At 41.7% G+C, this 17,605-nt stretch overlaps 2 protein-coding genes across 6 annotated transcripts in view; one reads left to right on the top strand and one right to left on the bottom strand.

The window, feature by feature from the left end:
• Positions 1–17,605, bottom strand: part of Pds5b (PDS5 cohesin associated factor B) — a 188,690-nt gene that overhangs the window by 129,403 nt on the left and 41,682 nt on the right. For all 5 annotated transcript variants that reach the window (XM_045154102.1, XM_045154103.1, XM_045154106.1 and 2 more), the window contains exon 2: positions 930–1,056. In XM_045154102.1, coding sequence (XP_045010037.1) covers positions 930–1,037 — 108 coding nt within the window. In that variant the 5' untranslated portion in view covers positions 1,038–1,056. The remainder of the gene's footprint in view (positions 1–929; positions 1,057–17,605) is intronic.
• LOC101606192 (eukaryotic translation initiation factor 5A-1-like) lies at positions 3,453–3,854 on the top strand. The gene has a single exon (XM_012949108.2). It carries the CDS (start codon positions 3,453–3,455, stop codon positions 3,852–3,854), a length of 402 nt encoding a protein of 133 aa, XP_012804562.2.

Here is a 17,605-nt window from a genome sequence, read left to right as displayed (position 1 = left end):
CCCATTCTCTTATTCTATCTGCCTCTTTCCCTCTGTCTCTCCCCACCTCTCTCTCAAATAAATAAACATTTGACATCTAACATTCTAATAATATCCAGATCCTAAATAAGTTTACAATAATAATTAGCATCCTTTAAACTTCATAAAAAATATACCACACAGCAATATAAAATAGCATTTGTTTTAAAGCTCTGGAGTCTGAAATGACTAGAAAAAGTTCTTCAGCATCAATTCTTTAAAGAATAGCATATTAAATATTGTACAATGTATACATGTTAACGTATTATAGGATGTATTAATATAATATAATATTATTAATATAATGAATGTATCTATAAATCAGATTAAAGAAATGAACAATATAACAAAATATCAAGCAAGATAAATGTCTAAATAGAAAAGTCATACATGAAAAAACGCCAACTGATAATCAGCTTAATATGCGCCTTGCCCACGATGCTAGTTTAAACATCTCAGGACCACTGCTGCCTGGAAGGACCAGGTGAAACACCATTCAAGCCCATTTAAAGAGACCTTGTCATACAGTGACTGCCTCATCTACGGCAGTTCACCATCAATCTTGTTTGGTCACTGCACTGTCAGAGCCCAGGGAGAAAGAGCAGGCAAGTCCTTTGATGGGACGGAGGGCGCGGTGCAGAGTGGCACATCGACGTGCACACACCCGAGTGGGAGCATGCGGGCTTCTGCTCTCCACTCGAGAACGGGGCCTGGAAAAGGAAGCCTCGCCTCTCCAGTTTCTCTCCCAGCAGCAATAGCAAAGGGATCCCTAGTGGTCCTCACTTACCCAATTCCCTTAGGCCTTTTCTCGGCCATTTAGGGCTCCCCCACCCCCACAAGACACCCAGCCCTACCTGATTTCCACAGGAAATCCCCACACTAATCAGATGTCCAAAGAAAGTTTTACTCACCTTTAATCGTCTCACCATCTCCTCTTTAGATATTTTATCTGAGATTTCCTTGACACCAGGAGGGTAAGTAATCTTCCCATCATTGGTCCTTGTCTTTGAATGAGCCATGATGGAAATATTGTTACCCCTAAGGCAAGAAAATTATTAAAATAATTAAAATTATTAAGCAAAATGTATAATAATAACCTGCTCCCCCAACAATTTGTAACAGCCTCCTAATTTACAGTAATTCACTTTAACAAAAATCACTCTAGCTGGGCGTGGTGGCGCACGCCTTTAATCCCAGCACTTGGGAGGCAGAGGTAGGAGGATCGCCGAGAGTTCGAGGCCACCCTGAGACTCCATAGTGAATTCCAGGTCAGCCTGGGCTAGAGCGAGACCCTACCTCAAAAAAAAATTCAAAAAATCAAAAAAAAAAAAAAAAAAAAAAAATCACTCTACTGAACATTTCCCAAAATTATTTTTCAGAAAAACAAACTTACTTTTTCATTTCCATTAGCAGCAAGGTGTGTTATTTACACTAGCACTCCAACAACACACACACACACGCACGCACACACACACACAGAAAAAAATAACTAAAACAAATAACTAAAACAAACATTTTTAAAGTACCATAAATTACTCAAACAAAAACTTAAGAAGAGTAAGAACCCAGAAAAGTAAATGACATACTAGAGCACCATATCTACTTGGGCTCTGAAAGTTTTTTGCCAATCCTGACAAAAATAGGATTCCATTCTGGGGGACTCATAAGACAAATGTGACAGAGTATATGAACCTGTGAAGCTAAGAGTCAAACATCTCTCCTGAGATTAAAATGGAACTCTATCCCATCCCCAAAAGAAAAAGATACAACCAGAGTACCCTTTTCTCCCAACCGGACCCCTACTGAGACCAAAGAACCTACAACCAACAAAGTAATAATGGTTACAGAGCAGGGACAGCTAATGAGCTTTGGCCATGGCTGTACATTTGCTGGGATTCCCACGACTTCCACAATCCTACGAACTTGAAAATATAAAACTAGTAACACACAAAGGGGAAAGTGCGGGGGGGGGAGGTATTACCAAGGGATATTTTTTATAATTATGGAAAATGTTAATAAAAATTGTGAAAAAAGAAAAAAAACTAGTAACACAATTGTTAGTCATCCCAAGCCCCTGATGTACATAAACCCAAGCACAGCCTAGACAAGAGCATCTTCATCTGAGGCAAAGACATCTAGGTATGAAGTTTCTATGAACAGAACCAAGCACCTGATGGAGCACAACATTATGAGTTAGACCCAAGAGAAATTCCAGACATCAGAAACAACACCGGAGTTCTTCAGATATTATAGCAATCAAAGAGATGATGGGGCTGGAGAAATGGCTCAGCAGTGAAGGCCCTTGCTTACAAAGTCAACTGGCCGGGGTTCAATTCCCCACTAGACATATAAAGCCAGATGCACAAAGTGGCACACACATTTGGGGTTCTTTTGCAGTGGCAATAGGCCCTGGTGTGACCTACCTACCTTTTTTTCTTTCTTTCCTTCTTTCTTTGTCTCTCTGTTTACAAATAAATAAATAAAATTATTTATTAAAAAAAGATCATGAGGCCGGGCATGGTAGCATTTGCTTTTCATCTCAGCACTTGGGCAGCACAGATAGGAAGAATACCATGAGTTTGAGGCCAGCCTGGGACTACAGAGTGAGTGCCAGGTCAGCCTGGGCCAGAATGAGACTCTACCTCGAAAAAAATAAATAAACTAGCTGGGCATGGTGGCACACATCTTTAATCCCAGCACTCAGGAGGCTGAGGTAGGAGGATTGCTCTGAGTTCAAGGCCACCCTGAGACTACATAGTGAACTCTCCTGGTCAGTCCAGACTACAGTGAAAGCCTACCTTGGGAAAACCAAAAGGAAAATGAATGGGTAACATAAGCACAAATTAGTCAAACAAAAATTGCCAACCATATGTATGTACATATGCATAGAGCATCGAAAACACTGTTTGGCACACAGTACTTTAAGATGACCCAGAGAAGAGTAATAGCTCAATTAAAAGACAGAATAAGCCAGGCACGGTGATACACAGCTTTCATCCCAGGTTTGATTCCCCAGTACCCATGTAAAGCCAAAAGCGCAAGGTAGCACATGCATCTGGAGTTCATTTGCAGTGGCTAGAGGCCCTGGTGCACCCATTTTCTCTCTCTCTTTCTCTCTCTTTTTCTCACTCTGTGTCAAATAAATAAATTAAAATTAACAAAAAAAAATTTTTAAAGAATGTGAGAGAGGACATTATATAATTTTATGCTTGTTATGTATAAGAAATAAATCAGACAATATCAAGTCAGCAGAGGGGTAATCACATATATTAATAGAAGTTAATATAAAAGGCCAAAATTGCAAGATATTAAAGCAGAAAAAATGACTGGGGTAGAGGCAGTGTGGCAGCAGGTCCGGGGGCAGCGGATGAGCTCACGGCGAGCAGACAGTCGAGTCAGTGTGTTCGCGCAAGTTGGAATCGAAGCCTCTTAAAATGGCAGATGACTGGGACTTCGAGACAGGAGTTGCAGGGGCCTCGGCCACCTTCCCAACACAGTGCTCAGCATTACGGAAGAGCGGCTTTGTGGTGGTCAAAGGCTGGCCATGTACGATCATCGAAATGTCTACTTCGAAGACTGGCAAGCACGGCCACACCAAGGTTCACGTGGTTGGTATTGACATCTTTACAGGGAAGAAATATGAGGATATCTGCCCATCAGCTCATAATATGGATGTCCCCAACATCAAAAGGACTGACTTCCAGCTGACTGCCATCCAGGACGGGTACCTGTCACTGCTTCAGGACAGTGGGGAAGTGCGAGAGGACCTTCGTCTGGCTGAGGGCCACCTCGGCAAGGAGACCGAGCAGAGTGTGACTGTGCAGAAGAGACTCTGATCACCGTGCTGTCTGCCATGACAGAGGAGGCAGCTGTTGCAGTCAAGGCAATGGCAAAATAACTGGCTCCCAGGGTGGTGGCAGTGGTGGCGGAGGCAGCAGTGATCTGGGCCTGCAGAGGTCCCTCCCCCAGCCTGGTTTTGCTCTGGATGGCCCTTGGCTGGGCTCTATACAATTTAAGTTTTATTTTGGTTTTCCATACACCCCTCCCGAAAACTGTCGAGGAGCTCCAGCCCTTCAACTAGCTCCCTTGGCCAGGAGAGAGGGAGCCATGGCCTTGGTGGAGCTGCCCTCCTCTTCCCTTGCACTACAGCCCAGGTGGGGGAAGAGGGTGGGTGCTGCTTGTGGTTTGGGGTGTTGTTGTGTTTTGTTTTTATTCAATTTGGAATCAGAAAGCTGTGGATTCTGGCAAATGGACCTTGTCCCCTTTCTCCCACTTGTCCCTAGTCTAGTCTCTGTTCTCCATCACTCACCTCCAGGCACCGCTTGTACAGACTGGGGACCAGTGCCCTTCCCTGCCTGTACTGTGTCTGTTCCCAAACCCTTTTAGGGGAAGCAAGAGGAGGAGAGGAGAAGGGACCTGCTCCCTCCTCAGGCACCTGGGAGGGCCCTGCCCCCATGGACTTCATCTTCTCCTGCGGGTTCTCCCCGACACATTTGTTAAATCAAACCTGAATAAAACTACAAGTTTAATATGAAAACAATAATAATGACTGGACTTGGTTCTGTCAGATATTAAAACAATATAAAGCAAAGCTGAAGTTATCTAGTGCAGTACTGGCACAGAATAAAGATCCAAAGGAACCCAAGAAATAGCCCAGAAACAGACTAATACAAACATGAAACTACATGACAACAGTGACAGGAAAGAAAAAATGTATCTATGTCTCATATATACACAAAATGAATTTCAGGTAGATTATAATAATCCAACTACTGAAGCAAAATGTAAAAGCCTTTAGGATAGGAGACAATAATTTCATCATATCAGGTTAAGAAAAGTACTATTGCCTAAAAACCAAAAGCTCCTAACTGCATTTCTTCAAGCAAACATTTTCACAAAAGGCCTAGGACACATGATTCTAGGGTTACATACATAAATATAACAAGCTTCCCAATTTCCACAAAAGCATGGAGTGAGAGAAAGTCTCCACCTTGCCTCAAGAGACAAATGCTATTCTAACAGACACAGACACTGTGGAATGTATTCATCCATATATTCAAACTTTACTGATAACTTCGGAGAAATAAGAAAGATGGATCGCAAAATCTACCAAGAGAAACAGAATTTTCCATAAATAATTAAGTGATAGTCACTCTGAAATCATCTCATAGAAACAAGGACTCTGGAACAAATAAGATCTGAAGAAAGTGCATTTCCACAGATGGGTGGGGACGAGGGGTAGGGATATACAGAACAAGATGAAACAGCTCAGAATCTGTCACTGAAAGAAAAGGTGGACCGAGGTCGGGGGGCTAACGCAGAAAAGACAAGAAAGCCAACAAAGGGCAGGTACTCAGCTTGCACCTGCATCTTACCTGCCCAAGTTAAGGTTTGAAACACTTCCGCAAATACACATAAGCTCCCTCCACAGAGCAAGCCATATTTACTGACTCCTGCCTACTAAACAAATTCCATGGACTCCAAAGTCTCAAGTGTACATTTTCACTTTTCCTGACCTCAGTGTGGCAGAGGGCTCCTTCCCCTAGTAGCTAGTCACACTCTGAGCCTACCACAAATATGTCCATGTCTGTTTCTTCCACTAGACTGTAAACATCTTATGACAGGGATGATGTGTCACTTAATGCTACCACAATAGTAGGTACTCCAGAAATACTTGCTGAATGAATGGCCAGAACTATGTTTTAAAAGTGTAGTTATAAGCCAGGCATGGTGGCGCACACATTTAATCCCAGCACTTGGAAGGCAGAGGTAAGAGGATCACCAAGAATTCAAGGCCACCCTGAGGCAACATAGTGAATTCCAGGTCAGCCTGGATCAGTGTGAGACCCTTCCTCAAAAACACAAACAAAAAAAATTTTAAAAAAACAGTGTGGTTATAACAAGCAATGCAGACTAGACAGCGGGAGAAACCAAATACAGTATAACCAGCTAGGAAACTGCTCTAAAACCGTAGGTAAGAAGTAATGAGAAAGCCGGGCGTGGTGGCGCACGCCTTTAATTCCAGCACTTGGGAGGCAGAGGTAGGAGGATCACTGTGAGTTCCAAGCCACCCTGAGACTACATAGTGAATTCCAGGTCAGCCTGAGCTAGAGTGAGACCCTACCTCGAAAAACCAAAAAAAATAATAATAATAATGAGGAGTTAACACAATCAGTGACTACAATATAAGAAACAGATCCACTGAGCATGGTGGCGCATTCCTTTAAGCCCAGCACTCAGGACGCAGAGGTAGGAGGATCACTGAGTGTTTGAGGCCAGCCTGGAACTACACAGTGAATTCCAGGTCAGCCTGGACTAGAGTAAGATTCTACCTCAAAAAAAAAAAAAAAAAAAATTTAAAGGTTAATAAAAAGGCTTAGTAGTTAAGGCACTTGCCTGCAAAACTTAACGACCTAAGTTTGATTCCCCAGTGCCCATGTAAAGCCAGATGCACAAGATGGCACATGCATCTGGAGTTAAAGTGCAGTGGCTAGAGGCCCTGGCATGCCCATTCTCTCTATCTCTTCTCTCTCTGCTTGCAAAAAAAAAAAAAAAAAAAAAAAATCCTATTTTTAAAAAAAGATTAGTAAAGAAAATGTAAAGCTCAAGAATATTGGCACACACCTCTATTACCAATACTCAGGAGGCAAAGGAAGAAAGATACACACACACACACACACACACACACACACACACACACACACACGGTGGGGGGGAGTTTTAAAAAGAAAAAAAAAATGTATAGGATAAGCTGAGATATCAAGACTAAGCCTTGAGGAGTTAATTATATTGAAGAGGAAGAGGGATAGATGGTCTGGGAAAACCACAAAGGAAAAGTCAATGAGGTAAGCTTATAAAAACATAAGGGGGATTTGTTATGTTTGAAGATGGAGGAGTGACATTACTTTGCTGAAAACATACAAAATAACTTCAGCAAATATTTCCTTGAATATGGTTGGATGATATTCAAGGGAAAAAAAAGGTTCTGGAGAATGATGGGAATAAACTTCAAATTACAAGAAAATAAAAAGAAGGTGGACCACGTGCCCCACACCTTTAATCCTATCACTCTGGCCAGAGGCAGAGGTACAGAGGATCAATGTGAGTTCAAGACCAGCGAGTTCCAGGTCAGCCTGGTCTACAGAGACCCCTACCTTGAAAATACAAAACATGAGAAGAAACTTTCAGGTCTGGGGAGATAGGTGGCTTGCCAGTTAAAGGAACTTGCTTGCAAAAGGGCTCGATCCTCCAGTACCTACATAAAGCCAGGTGCACAAAGTGGTACATGCACCTGGAGTTCATCTTTAATGGCAAGAAGCCCTGGCGCACCCATTCTCTCTTGCTTACTCACTCAATCTCTTTCTCTCTTTCCTTGCAAATAAATAAATGAAAATTTTTTTAAAAAAACTTTCAGAAAATTATTACATTCAAAAAGTACACGTATGTAATTTAGTTTATGTCCAGTATGAACAATAAATGCTCTTAAGCATTTCTTTGTATAAGTTCAAAAAATTATTTAAGGACTGGAGAGATGGCTTAGCAGTAAAGGCATATGTTTGCGAAGCCTAAGGACCCAGAGTCGATTCTCCAAGTCCCAAGTAAGTCAGATGCACATGAGGGCACATGCATCTGGAGTTTGTTTGCAGTGGCTAGAGGCCCTCCCTCCCTCTTTCTCTGTCTCTAATAAGTAAATTAAAAACAAACTTTTTTTAAAAAACTTTCTTTAAAAAAAGGTTATTTAAAGGAAACATGTATTTTAAATCACACTAACAGTGCAAGGAAGAAAAACAAAAGTCAATTAACTCATCATTCTTTGCTCAAAAGGTATCTACAATCATTTCACTGGATGAAACAACAGAGCACTGGAGGGAACCAGGAGAAAGAGCAAGAAAAGCTTCAGCAATAGTTTTTTCAAATGACCTAGTTGGAAACAAGAACCACACATCTTATCTTCATCATTTTCCTTAAAGAGTCACAATGTGACATTAAGTTCACAGTCACAGAAATCAAATCTAGCCACTACTAGAATCCATAATTAGCCATGTTTATTTAAAGCTCCTTTTTTTTTTTTTTCCTCCTGGGACTTCACATTTGAAGCAGCATTAGGAAAAACTTGGAAAGTTATGAAGTCTGGAAACTGCAGCAAGCAGCCTGCCCATGACTGGTACCTCTGACAACCAGCAGGTGGTGCCCTCCATAAACACAATCCTACCACATAGTAATTAAACAGGACAAGTTAGGACAATGAAAAAACTCTAAAAGGAGTTTCTAACAAAAAAACAAAAGAGGTAAAATAAACAATGCAATAAACCTTTAACCATCTAACCTTGCTGCTGTATTTATTTATGTTTAACTGTCCAAGCGGAAGGCTGTTTTTATACTATGTGGGATAGATATCTCAACAGCATCAGTTCCTAACAGCACGGTGTTCTCAAAACCCATTCACGCTTTTTAGTAAATGTTAACATTTCTCCTTCACTGAATGATCAGTAAGTCTCTGGTCAGTGGTAAACTTAGTATTTTGTTTGGGAGAAGATAAAATTATTATTAATCCACCATTTTGTATGGCTTGATCTTTATTAGTTTAAATTAAATGCAGTTAATTGTTATTCTTTATGCATTCTGCTAAAACAGAGTATGGTCAGTCATCCCTGTATACTGGCTCCACATCTGTAGGTTCAACCAAATAAGGAGCAACAATTTATTTAGTTTTTGCTTCTGTACTACATATGCACAGACTTTTAAAAATCATTATTCCCTAACCAATAGCTCAAGGACTAGGTATATGGCATATACATAGCATCTAGAGATGCTATGAAATAAGCCAGAGCATGTTGGAGTTAGACGTGCATACACTAAGCCATTTTATGTGGAGACTCCAACCTCTGCAGAGTGTGGTGTCCACAGCGGCTCCTGGAACCAGTCTCTCACAGACGCTGAGGAATGACTGCAATGTCCAGCACTTCGGTAAGTTCTTGTATAAAGCAGACCAATTTGTGAGTTCATGTTTTTGTTACGGTTGTTATAAGAAGGTCATATGGTAACTCTCTTGTGTACAACCTTTTTAACCACCAATTTCATGGGAAAAACAATGTTTAACTGGCTCCAGTACAGTGAGAGCGGCAGCCTCCAGAACATCTCAATTAGCATCACTTTCTAACTTTCTTTTTTTAATATTCTTTTTATTTATTTGAGAGAAAAAGAATGGGTACCCCAGGGCCTCCAGCCACTGCAAACTCCACCTTGTGCATCTGGCTTACTCAAACCTGGGTCCTTTGGCTTTGCTGGCAAGCACCTTAACCACTAAGCCATCTTCCAAGTGTCATTTTCTAACTTTCTAACAACACACACTGTGTTGGTAAATCTCTTTAATTTTTTTTTTTTTTTTTTTTTTTGGTGGGGGGCGTGGATTCATGGAAGGATCTCACTCTAGCACAGGCTGACCTGGAATTTACTATGTAGTCTCAGGCTGGCCTCAAACTCACAGCCATCCTCCTATCTCACTGTGGGACTGAAGGTGTGTGCCACCACACAGTGGTAACAGCTCCCATATAGTGAAGACTTTTTCTCTGGTTAGTAGCCAGCTCAGTGTCCCATTGTTGGGAAGATAAAATCATATACTTCTCTATCCATGTCAAATCTCTCACAGACAGTCCTACGAAACATACATCCTTCTCTTAGAAGACTGCCTACAGTGAGAAAATGGAAGCCTTGAATGACCAAATTCACATGCCTATACACATTACCGCCCGCTCTCTCCTGCCTGCTGCCAGGAAGAGGCCTCTTCTCAAAGCCTGACCCTCTGCAGGCACACAAAACTCCACCCTCTGTTTCTGACTTTCACTTCATGAGTCATGTCTTTTTTCCACCGCACCATCCATCATTCTGCATCAACAAAATCCTTTCAACACTCAAATACTGATCTTGGATGGAAGGAAAGGGAGACAACAACAACAAAAGAAAATCACAACCGCTTAGACTGCAAATACCCCAGCAGCCATCAAATTACCTTCAAGGTAATCAAAGAGTGATTAAAAGTAAACTCAGGCTTCTCGGAGAGTAATTTTAATTTTCTACCTGCAGTTCATTTTTCATACCAGACAAATCTAGCTCTTGCCGTGATCAGTATGGCAACACTGCAAATAGAGCAAAAACTTCTTCTCCCATCCCTGTATCTGCGCTAAGTAACTTGGTAGCTCTTCCCATCAAAACGCAAGCATGGAGCCAGCCATGTGTGGTGGAGCGAACCTTTAATCCCAGCACTCCTGAGGGAGAGGTAGGAGGATAGTGGTGAGTTGAAAGCCAACCTGGTACTACATAATGAATTGCAGGTCAACTTTACCTCAAACAAAAAAAAAAAAAACAGTCAGGCATGGTGGCATACACCTTTAAAAATTTAAGAAAAAAAATATTTATAATAGATATTATTTTCTTTCAGTTCTTTTGTACCAATTTCTTTTAAAATCTTATCTTACTGGTCACACCTGTCTACTTTGTTTCCTTCTCTATCCAACCTCTAAATAGCAGAGCTCAGGTCTGGACCTCCTCCCCGCCCCTCCAGGTAAGGTCTTGCTCTAGCCCAGGCTGACCTGGAATTCACTATGTAGTCTCAGGGTGGCCTCCAACTCTTATCTCTGCCTCCAAATGCTGGGATTAAAGGCGTGCACCACCAGTCCAGCTTAATTTCTCTTTTTTAAATTCTATATAGTTCTCTCCCAATGCTCAAAGCTTTAAAGACTTCCAAACAATAAAAACACAGAGCTGTCTCAGCAATTAATGAATTTGCCTGCAATGCCCAATGACCCGGGTTGACTCCCCCAAGGTACAAGAATCCAGAGTTCATTTGCAGGGGCTGGAAGCCCTGGCATGCACTCTGGTGTTTCCTCCCTCCATCCCTCCAAATAGATAAATAAAATATTTTTAAAAAAACAACACCCAGGGCTGGATTATTCAAGAGGGAGGGCACTTTCCCAAGAAGCTAAGGACTTAAGTTCAGTTCCCCAAGACTCATGTAAGCCAGATGCACAAGGTGGTACATGTATCTGGAGTTTGTTTGCAGTGGCTGGAGGCCCTGGCATGCCTATTCTCTCTATCTGCCTCTTCCTCTCTCTTCCCCTCTCTCAAATAAATAAAGAAAATATTTTTTTTAAAAAAAAACCACACCCAGAATAAGTTCTTCAGAATACAGTCCATATATACAATGGTCTACTTAAAATTCACACATGAGTATTATGAAAGGCATCAAAATTTAAGAGATCTAAAACTAAACCATGAACAGTCTCTGAATTTTTGCCCACTCCATTATTCTTCACTCCTCTCTCTTAATCTTCCCAGAAAACTGAGAAGGATGCTTGGTAATTCCCTTTCAACATTTAAAGTCAGTCATCAAGTCCTGTTCGTGGGACCTGCAAAACAATGACGTCCACCCTTTGGAGCACATCCTCAAAAGCTCATGCTTCGTAGGGGAGCCAGAAAGTTACCATGCTGGTGTTTCCAGGTCACCTCCTTACTGAAAATTCTTAAACAAATTCTCGCTGCTATATATATAACAGTCGGACTACTCTACTCTCTCGTTGCACTCCAGTCCCGTCTTTACTCCTTAAAGGTTTCTAACCAAGATCCTTCTGTCTCAGAATATACTACTGAGAAAACCTTCTGTACTCTCTGAAGAGGCTTGGCGAACACCCAGGCTCATCTGTCAGTGAAGGAAACTTTCCCAAAATCTACCGAGTCTAAAGGAAATCTAAAGATTTCTTCATACACATGGGGGGGGGGGGGGCCTCAGGGCTGTTTTCTTCTCCTCCTCTCTCACTAACGTGAAACCCCACAACTTGGATGTGCACTACTCCTAGGTGCACAGGCTAAAGAGACCTCTTGGACTATTGATAACCAACCTGCCCATAAAACATTTGTTTGTTGCTACAAGAGAGAAATTCCCAAAAGAAAATACATATTTCAGAGAAAACCAAGCACTGAATGAGCTGAGACATTAACAGATCTATTGAAAGAAGTATAATAGAATTCAAACAAAAACCATGGATTTTCCAGAATACAAAAATTTAAAGACACAATCCAGAAGATTATAATTTCCTGGAAGTGATGGAGAATTATGACATCCACACAGGCTCTCATATGCTCCTGCCTTCATGTCAGCTGGACATGTAGTTATATCAAAATAAAGGGACTTGAGTAAGACGAGAAAATTAACCAGTATTGTAAAACCAAGCCTAACTTAAAGGACAAACTGAAAGTGATGAGGGAGAACTAAAGAAACTGGAGATTGAAGAAACCTCACTGAAAAGAAGAATGATTATAAAGGAAAAATGTGCCACAGCACAATTCAAAATAATGCAGAAAAACGAGGATGTTAAAGCAGTACAAATAAAAAGTAACTGAGGGCTGGAGAGATGGCTTAGCAGTTAAGGCACTTGCCTATAAAGCCAAAGGACCCAGATTCAATTTCCCTAGACCCGCCTAAGCCAGATGTACCCCTAAATTGGTGCATGCATCTGGAGTTCCTTTGCTGTGGCTGGCGGCCCTGGTACACCCATTCTCTCCCTCTCTCCCCTCATCTCTCTCTCAAATAAATAAAAATTTCTTAAAAGATTTTTAAGGGCTGGAGAGATAGGACCCCAGTTTGTGATTCTCCAGGTCCCACATAAGCCAGATGCACATGGTGGCAAATGCGTCTGGAGCTCATTTGCAGTGGCTAGAGGTGGCCCTGGTGCACCCATTCTTTCCCCCCAATGCGCGCCTCTCTAATAAATAAATGAATAAAAATATTTAAAAATTTTTTAAAGTAATTGAGGGGTGGAGATATGGCTTAGCAGAGTTAAGGCACTTGCCTGCAAAGCCTTAGGACCACATCTGATTCCTCAGTATGTACATAAAGGCAGATGCACAAGGAGGTTCATGAGTCTAGAATTCATTTACACTGGTTGGAGGCCCTGGCACGCCCATATTCATTGTGTGTGTGTGTGTGTGTGTGTGTGTGTGTGTGTACACATGTGTGCGCACACCTTTTTCTCTCTCACACACTCTCAAGTAAGTAAATGAAATATTTTTAAATATCTTATTTATTTGAGAGGAGGAGGCAGATAGAGAGAATGGGCACACCAGGGCCTCTAGCCACTGCAAACAAACTCCAGATGCATGCAACACTTTGGGCATCTGGTTTACATGGGTCCAGAGAAATCAAACTTTGATCCTTGGGCTTCGCGGGCAAGCACCTTAACCACTAAGCCATCTCTCCACTAAGCCATCTCTCCAGTCCCAATAAATTTTTTAAAGTAAGTAAAGGACTGGAGAGATTGCCCAGTGGTTAAGGCACTTGCTCACAAAACCTAAGGACCCAGGTTCAATTCCCCAATACCTATGTAAAGGCAGATGCACAAGGCGGCACACGTGTCTGGAGTTTGTTTGTGGTGGCTAGAGGCCCTGGTGTGCCCATTCTCTCTATATATCTGCTTCTGCTTCTCAATCTCTCAAATAAATAAATCAATGTTTAAGAAGTAACTGAAGACTGGAATAAAGTTCAAGAAAAAAAGATGCTACCTATGCTCACGTAATCACAATTAAACAAAGTAACTGGAGGAGCATCATATGAGGATGCATGAGGAAACAGCTGAACTGGAAAGAAAGATATTCACAATTTCAACCTAATTAGTACAACCACAGAGTTTAGAAGATGGCTTGCTCCTTTTCAGCCTCTATTTGGGAAGAGAATTGTTAAAATGAAGTTAATGGAAACTTCAAAAATACCAAATACTGTTGGTTTGATTAGTTTTCCTTTGTGGTCATAGGCTATCATTTTATAAGATGTGCATTTAATTCAGACTTTTGTAGAGTTATAATGAAAACAATTTAAACAGCTTTTTCTCTTTCTAGACTGTCTCCATTTGTGTGTGCTAACTGAAATAAAAGCCAAATAGTTACCTCTGAATATATACAAAAAAAAAAGAAAAAGAAAAAAAGAAATGAGCATCCGAGAGTACAAGAGGAATTCAGAACCCCAAACAGGCATGACCAAGGCAGGCAGGAAGGCAGGAGCCTGCAGATGAGGACCACCAGGTCTGAGCCACGGCACTCTTGCCAGAGTGCTGCTGTCCCTCAATCCCCAAGACAAAACAGCTGCAAACCAAGATCACTGCACCAGTAATGTCAGCTCCTGAATCTGAGAAGAAACAAAGACCTTCCATACAATCGGGACACCACTGCAGCAGATGCTCCAGGAATGTCACACACAGAAAAGGAGATGCATGCAAATATGAAAGCTCAGGAAAGAATAAGGCTCACTACAGGAAAAGCAAGTCAGAATTGGAAAGTATCAAACAGCACTAACTCAATGACCCAGCAAGCCTCTAAGATGAAGGGGAAAATTAGTACGTGTCTTTCAAGAACACCCTGAATTATAAATGGTCTGAGCTCTTTAGTTAAAAGAAATACTGGCTGAATGGACTAAAAGCTATCTTAGCTGAATGGGCTAGACAACTACTTGTTGTCTTCAAGAAATTCATGTCAGGAGCTGGAGAGATGGCTTAGCAGGTGAGAGCTCGCCTGTAAGGCCAGATGCACAAGGGGCGCATGCATCTGGAGTTCATCTGCAGTGGCTGGAAGCCCTGATGCACACGCGCTCTTTCTCGCTCTGCCTCTTTCTGTGTCTGTCGCTCTCAGATAAATAAAAATAAAGAAACTCACTTCACCGTCAGAGAGGCAAAGTGACTACACCTGCAAAGACATTTGAGAAGCAACAAAGAATGAAAGAGAACTCATACAGAATTATATGAAGAACAAGCAGAGGGATGGACGGCCGTGATTACTACTCAAGTATCACACAGCTCAGTAAATAATGGTACTTTGTTCAAAGAAATCTAACTCATCTCGTTTAGAGATTGTTTTCCCCAAAATTCCCTGCTATCATCGGGATCAGGATGTTCTACATACATTGGTAAGATGTTCAGCAGTGTCCTGGCTTCTGTCCACTAAGCCCCAGCAGCGCCTTCACGCCACCACCCCCAAGTGTCATCCCCCGGGCAAAATCAACCAGACTGAAGACTAATATTCCAGGTCACCTCTTAAACTTCCACGTGGGAAATCCACACATGGTCTACAGAAGTCTATAAACCACTTAGATTATTATATGAAATCCTGTACACATGGGAAAATTATGTTTTTCCAAGGAAAAGATTCAGAGCTTATGATATATTCTCTAGAAAGTTCATGGCTCCAAAAAGAAATGGAGTGCCAAAAAAAAAAAAAAAAAAAAATTCTAAGCCAGGCGTGGTGGCGCACGCCTTTAATCCCAGCACTCGGGAGGCAGAGGTAGCCATGAGTTCGAGGCTACCCTGAGACTCCATAGTGAATTCCAGGTCAGCCTGAGCTAGAGTGAGACCCTAACTCAAAAAAAAACAAAAAGAATCCCAGAGAAAATGTCTGAAAATCTAGTCACTGAACTTGTTGAGAGTTGTTTGGGGAAAATCATCAATTCTCTCCTCTTTATTATCATTTCTATTTAACAAATGAGTAAGCTGAAGTCAATAAAATTTCACTGACTCATCCAGCACCAAGAAGCTCCTTGACAGGATTTCCAATCAAAACCATGCTAGAACTCCAGGGGTGCAATAAGAAGGCAGCAAAAACAATCAAAATCTTTCCCTAGCATGCGGTGAACCACCCATCCCACATCAGTCAGGACCCAGGTGAAACCAGAGAGGAACTGGCAAAATGACCAAGAGGCCAGCTCTCAAGGCAAGCCTAACAACCTGCACCAGGGTAATGACAACAGAGACCGAGGACACATTAAAAACGTATCAAAGCAGAATTCCAGACATTGCTGAGAGCTCAACACTAAAGGAGACTTGTAACATGCTCACCAGGGCTCAGGGAACGCTGTGGAAGAGGGGGTGGAAAGACTGTAAGAGGCACAGGATGGGAGGGAATATCCAGAGGCACCCCCCCCCCACAAATGACTGCTACTCTCACAGCTCGTAACTACATGCCCCCAGTGAATAAGAAGCACCCACGGAGGAGGGGCCTCAGTGCAATGGGGGTAGGGAGGACAGGAAGGGTACCAACACGTGATGTGTCCATACAAGGCTTCTACTTAATAAATAAAAGAAGGCTGGAGAGATGGCTTAGCAGTTAAGGCACTTGCTTGCCTGTGAAGCCCAAGGACCCAGGTTCAATTCCCTAGTACCCACATAAACCAGATGCAAAAGGTGGCACATGCATCTGGAGTTCATTTGCAGTAGCTACAGGCCCTGGCGCACCCATTCTCTCTCCCTCTCAAATAAATAAAATATTTTATTTAAAAAGCTAGGCATAGCCAGGTGTGGTGGCACACGCCTTTAATCCCAGCACTCAGGAAGGAGAGGTCAGAGGACCATGGTGAGTTCAAGGCCACCCTGAGACTACATAGTTAATTCCAGGTCAGCCTGGACCAGAGTAACCCTGTACATTAAAAAAAAAAAAAAAAAATGCTGGGCATGGTGGCACATGCCGTTTAGTCCCAGCCCTCAGGAGGCAAGGGTAGGAGGACTGCCATGAGTTCGAGGCCACCCTGATATTACATAGTGAATTATAGGTCAGCATGGGCTACAGGTGAGACACTACCTTGAAGGGAAAATGAATAAATAAAAACTTAAAAAGTTAAGAGGCTAAAAGCTAAATTTTAAATAATAAAAAAATGAAAAAATCATGAATGGTACAATTAAAACTGCCTCATACATGCTTCTAGTGTGTATGGCCACAAACAACCAACTCACTGGCTTAATATATTTCAAAAGAAAAATATAAAGCACCATAGTTACGGCACAAGCAATCTTTAAAGAACATAAAGTTGCAAACAGAAATATCAGCAATAAAATTAATATGGTCTAAGAGGCACAGACAAGAGTCACTCAGAAAAATGAAGCTTTTGTCTGACAACTGAGTATTCACTGAACTCTAATGTGTTACTGAGTGATATAAAGAAAAAACCTAGGGCTTCAGAGATGGCTTAGCAATTAAGTTGCAGATCTGAGAAGCCTAAGGACCCAGGTTCGATTTTCCAGGTCCCGTGTAAGCCAGATACACATGGTGGCACATGCATCTGGAGTTTCTTTGCAGTGGCTAGAGGCCCTGGCATACCTATTCTCTCTCTCTCTCTCTCTCTCCCTCCCTCTCCCTCTCTCTGTCATCTCCAATAAATAAATAAATAAAGATAAAAATCTTTAAAAACAAGAAAAGAAAAACCCTTTAATGTACTTAGAATTAAGCATGAGGTGAATTTTATTTACTCTTTTTAATCTTTCACTACAAAATAAATTACAATTCAAGCTATTCAGCATGAATCTCAGCAAAAACAACTGTACAGGAATGGGGAGCCAACACAAGACATGCAAAAAACCAATATCGTTGTATCTAGTTTGACCTATAAGAAGAATCTATGCAAAGAACCGATTCCTCAAGCTGACTTTACTCATGAAGCTCATTCTTCCAACAAAAATCTTGTAAAAATGTTCAACATACTTAGATTAAAGGAGTGCTGCTTTGGCAAATTGAGTGACAGTCACCCTCCATAACCACACTCCTCATTGTCAAGAAGATC

This window comes from Jaculus jaculus, chromosome 7 (assembly GCF_020740685.1).
Source record: "Jaculus jaculus isolate mJacJac1 chromosome 7, mJacJac1.mat.Y.cur, whole genome shotgun sequence".
Taxonomy (NCBI): domain Eukaryota; kingdom Metazoa; phylum Chordata; class Mammalia; order Rodentia; family Dipodidae; genus Jaculus; species Jaculus jaculus.
This window is presented reverse-complemented; position numbering and strand designations above follow the sequence as displayed.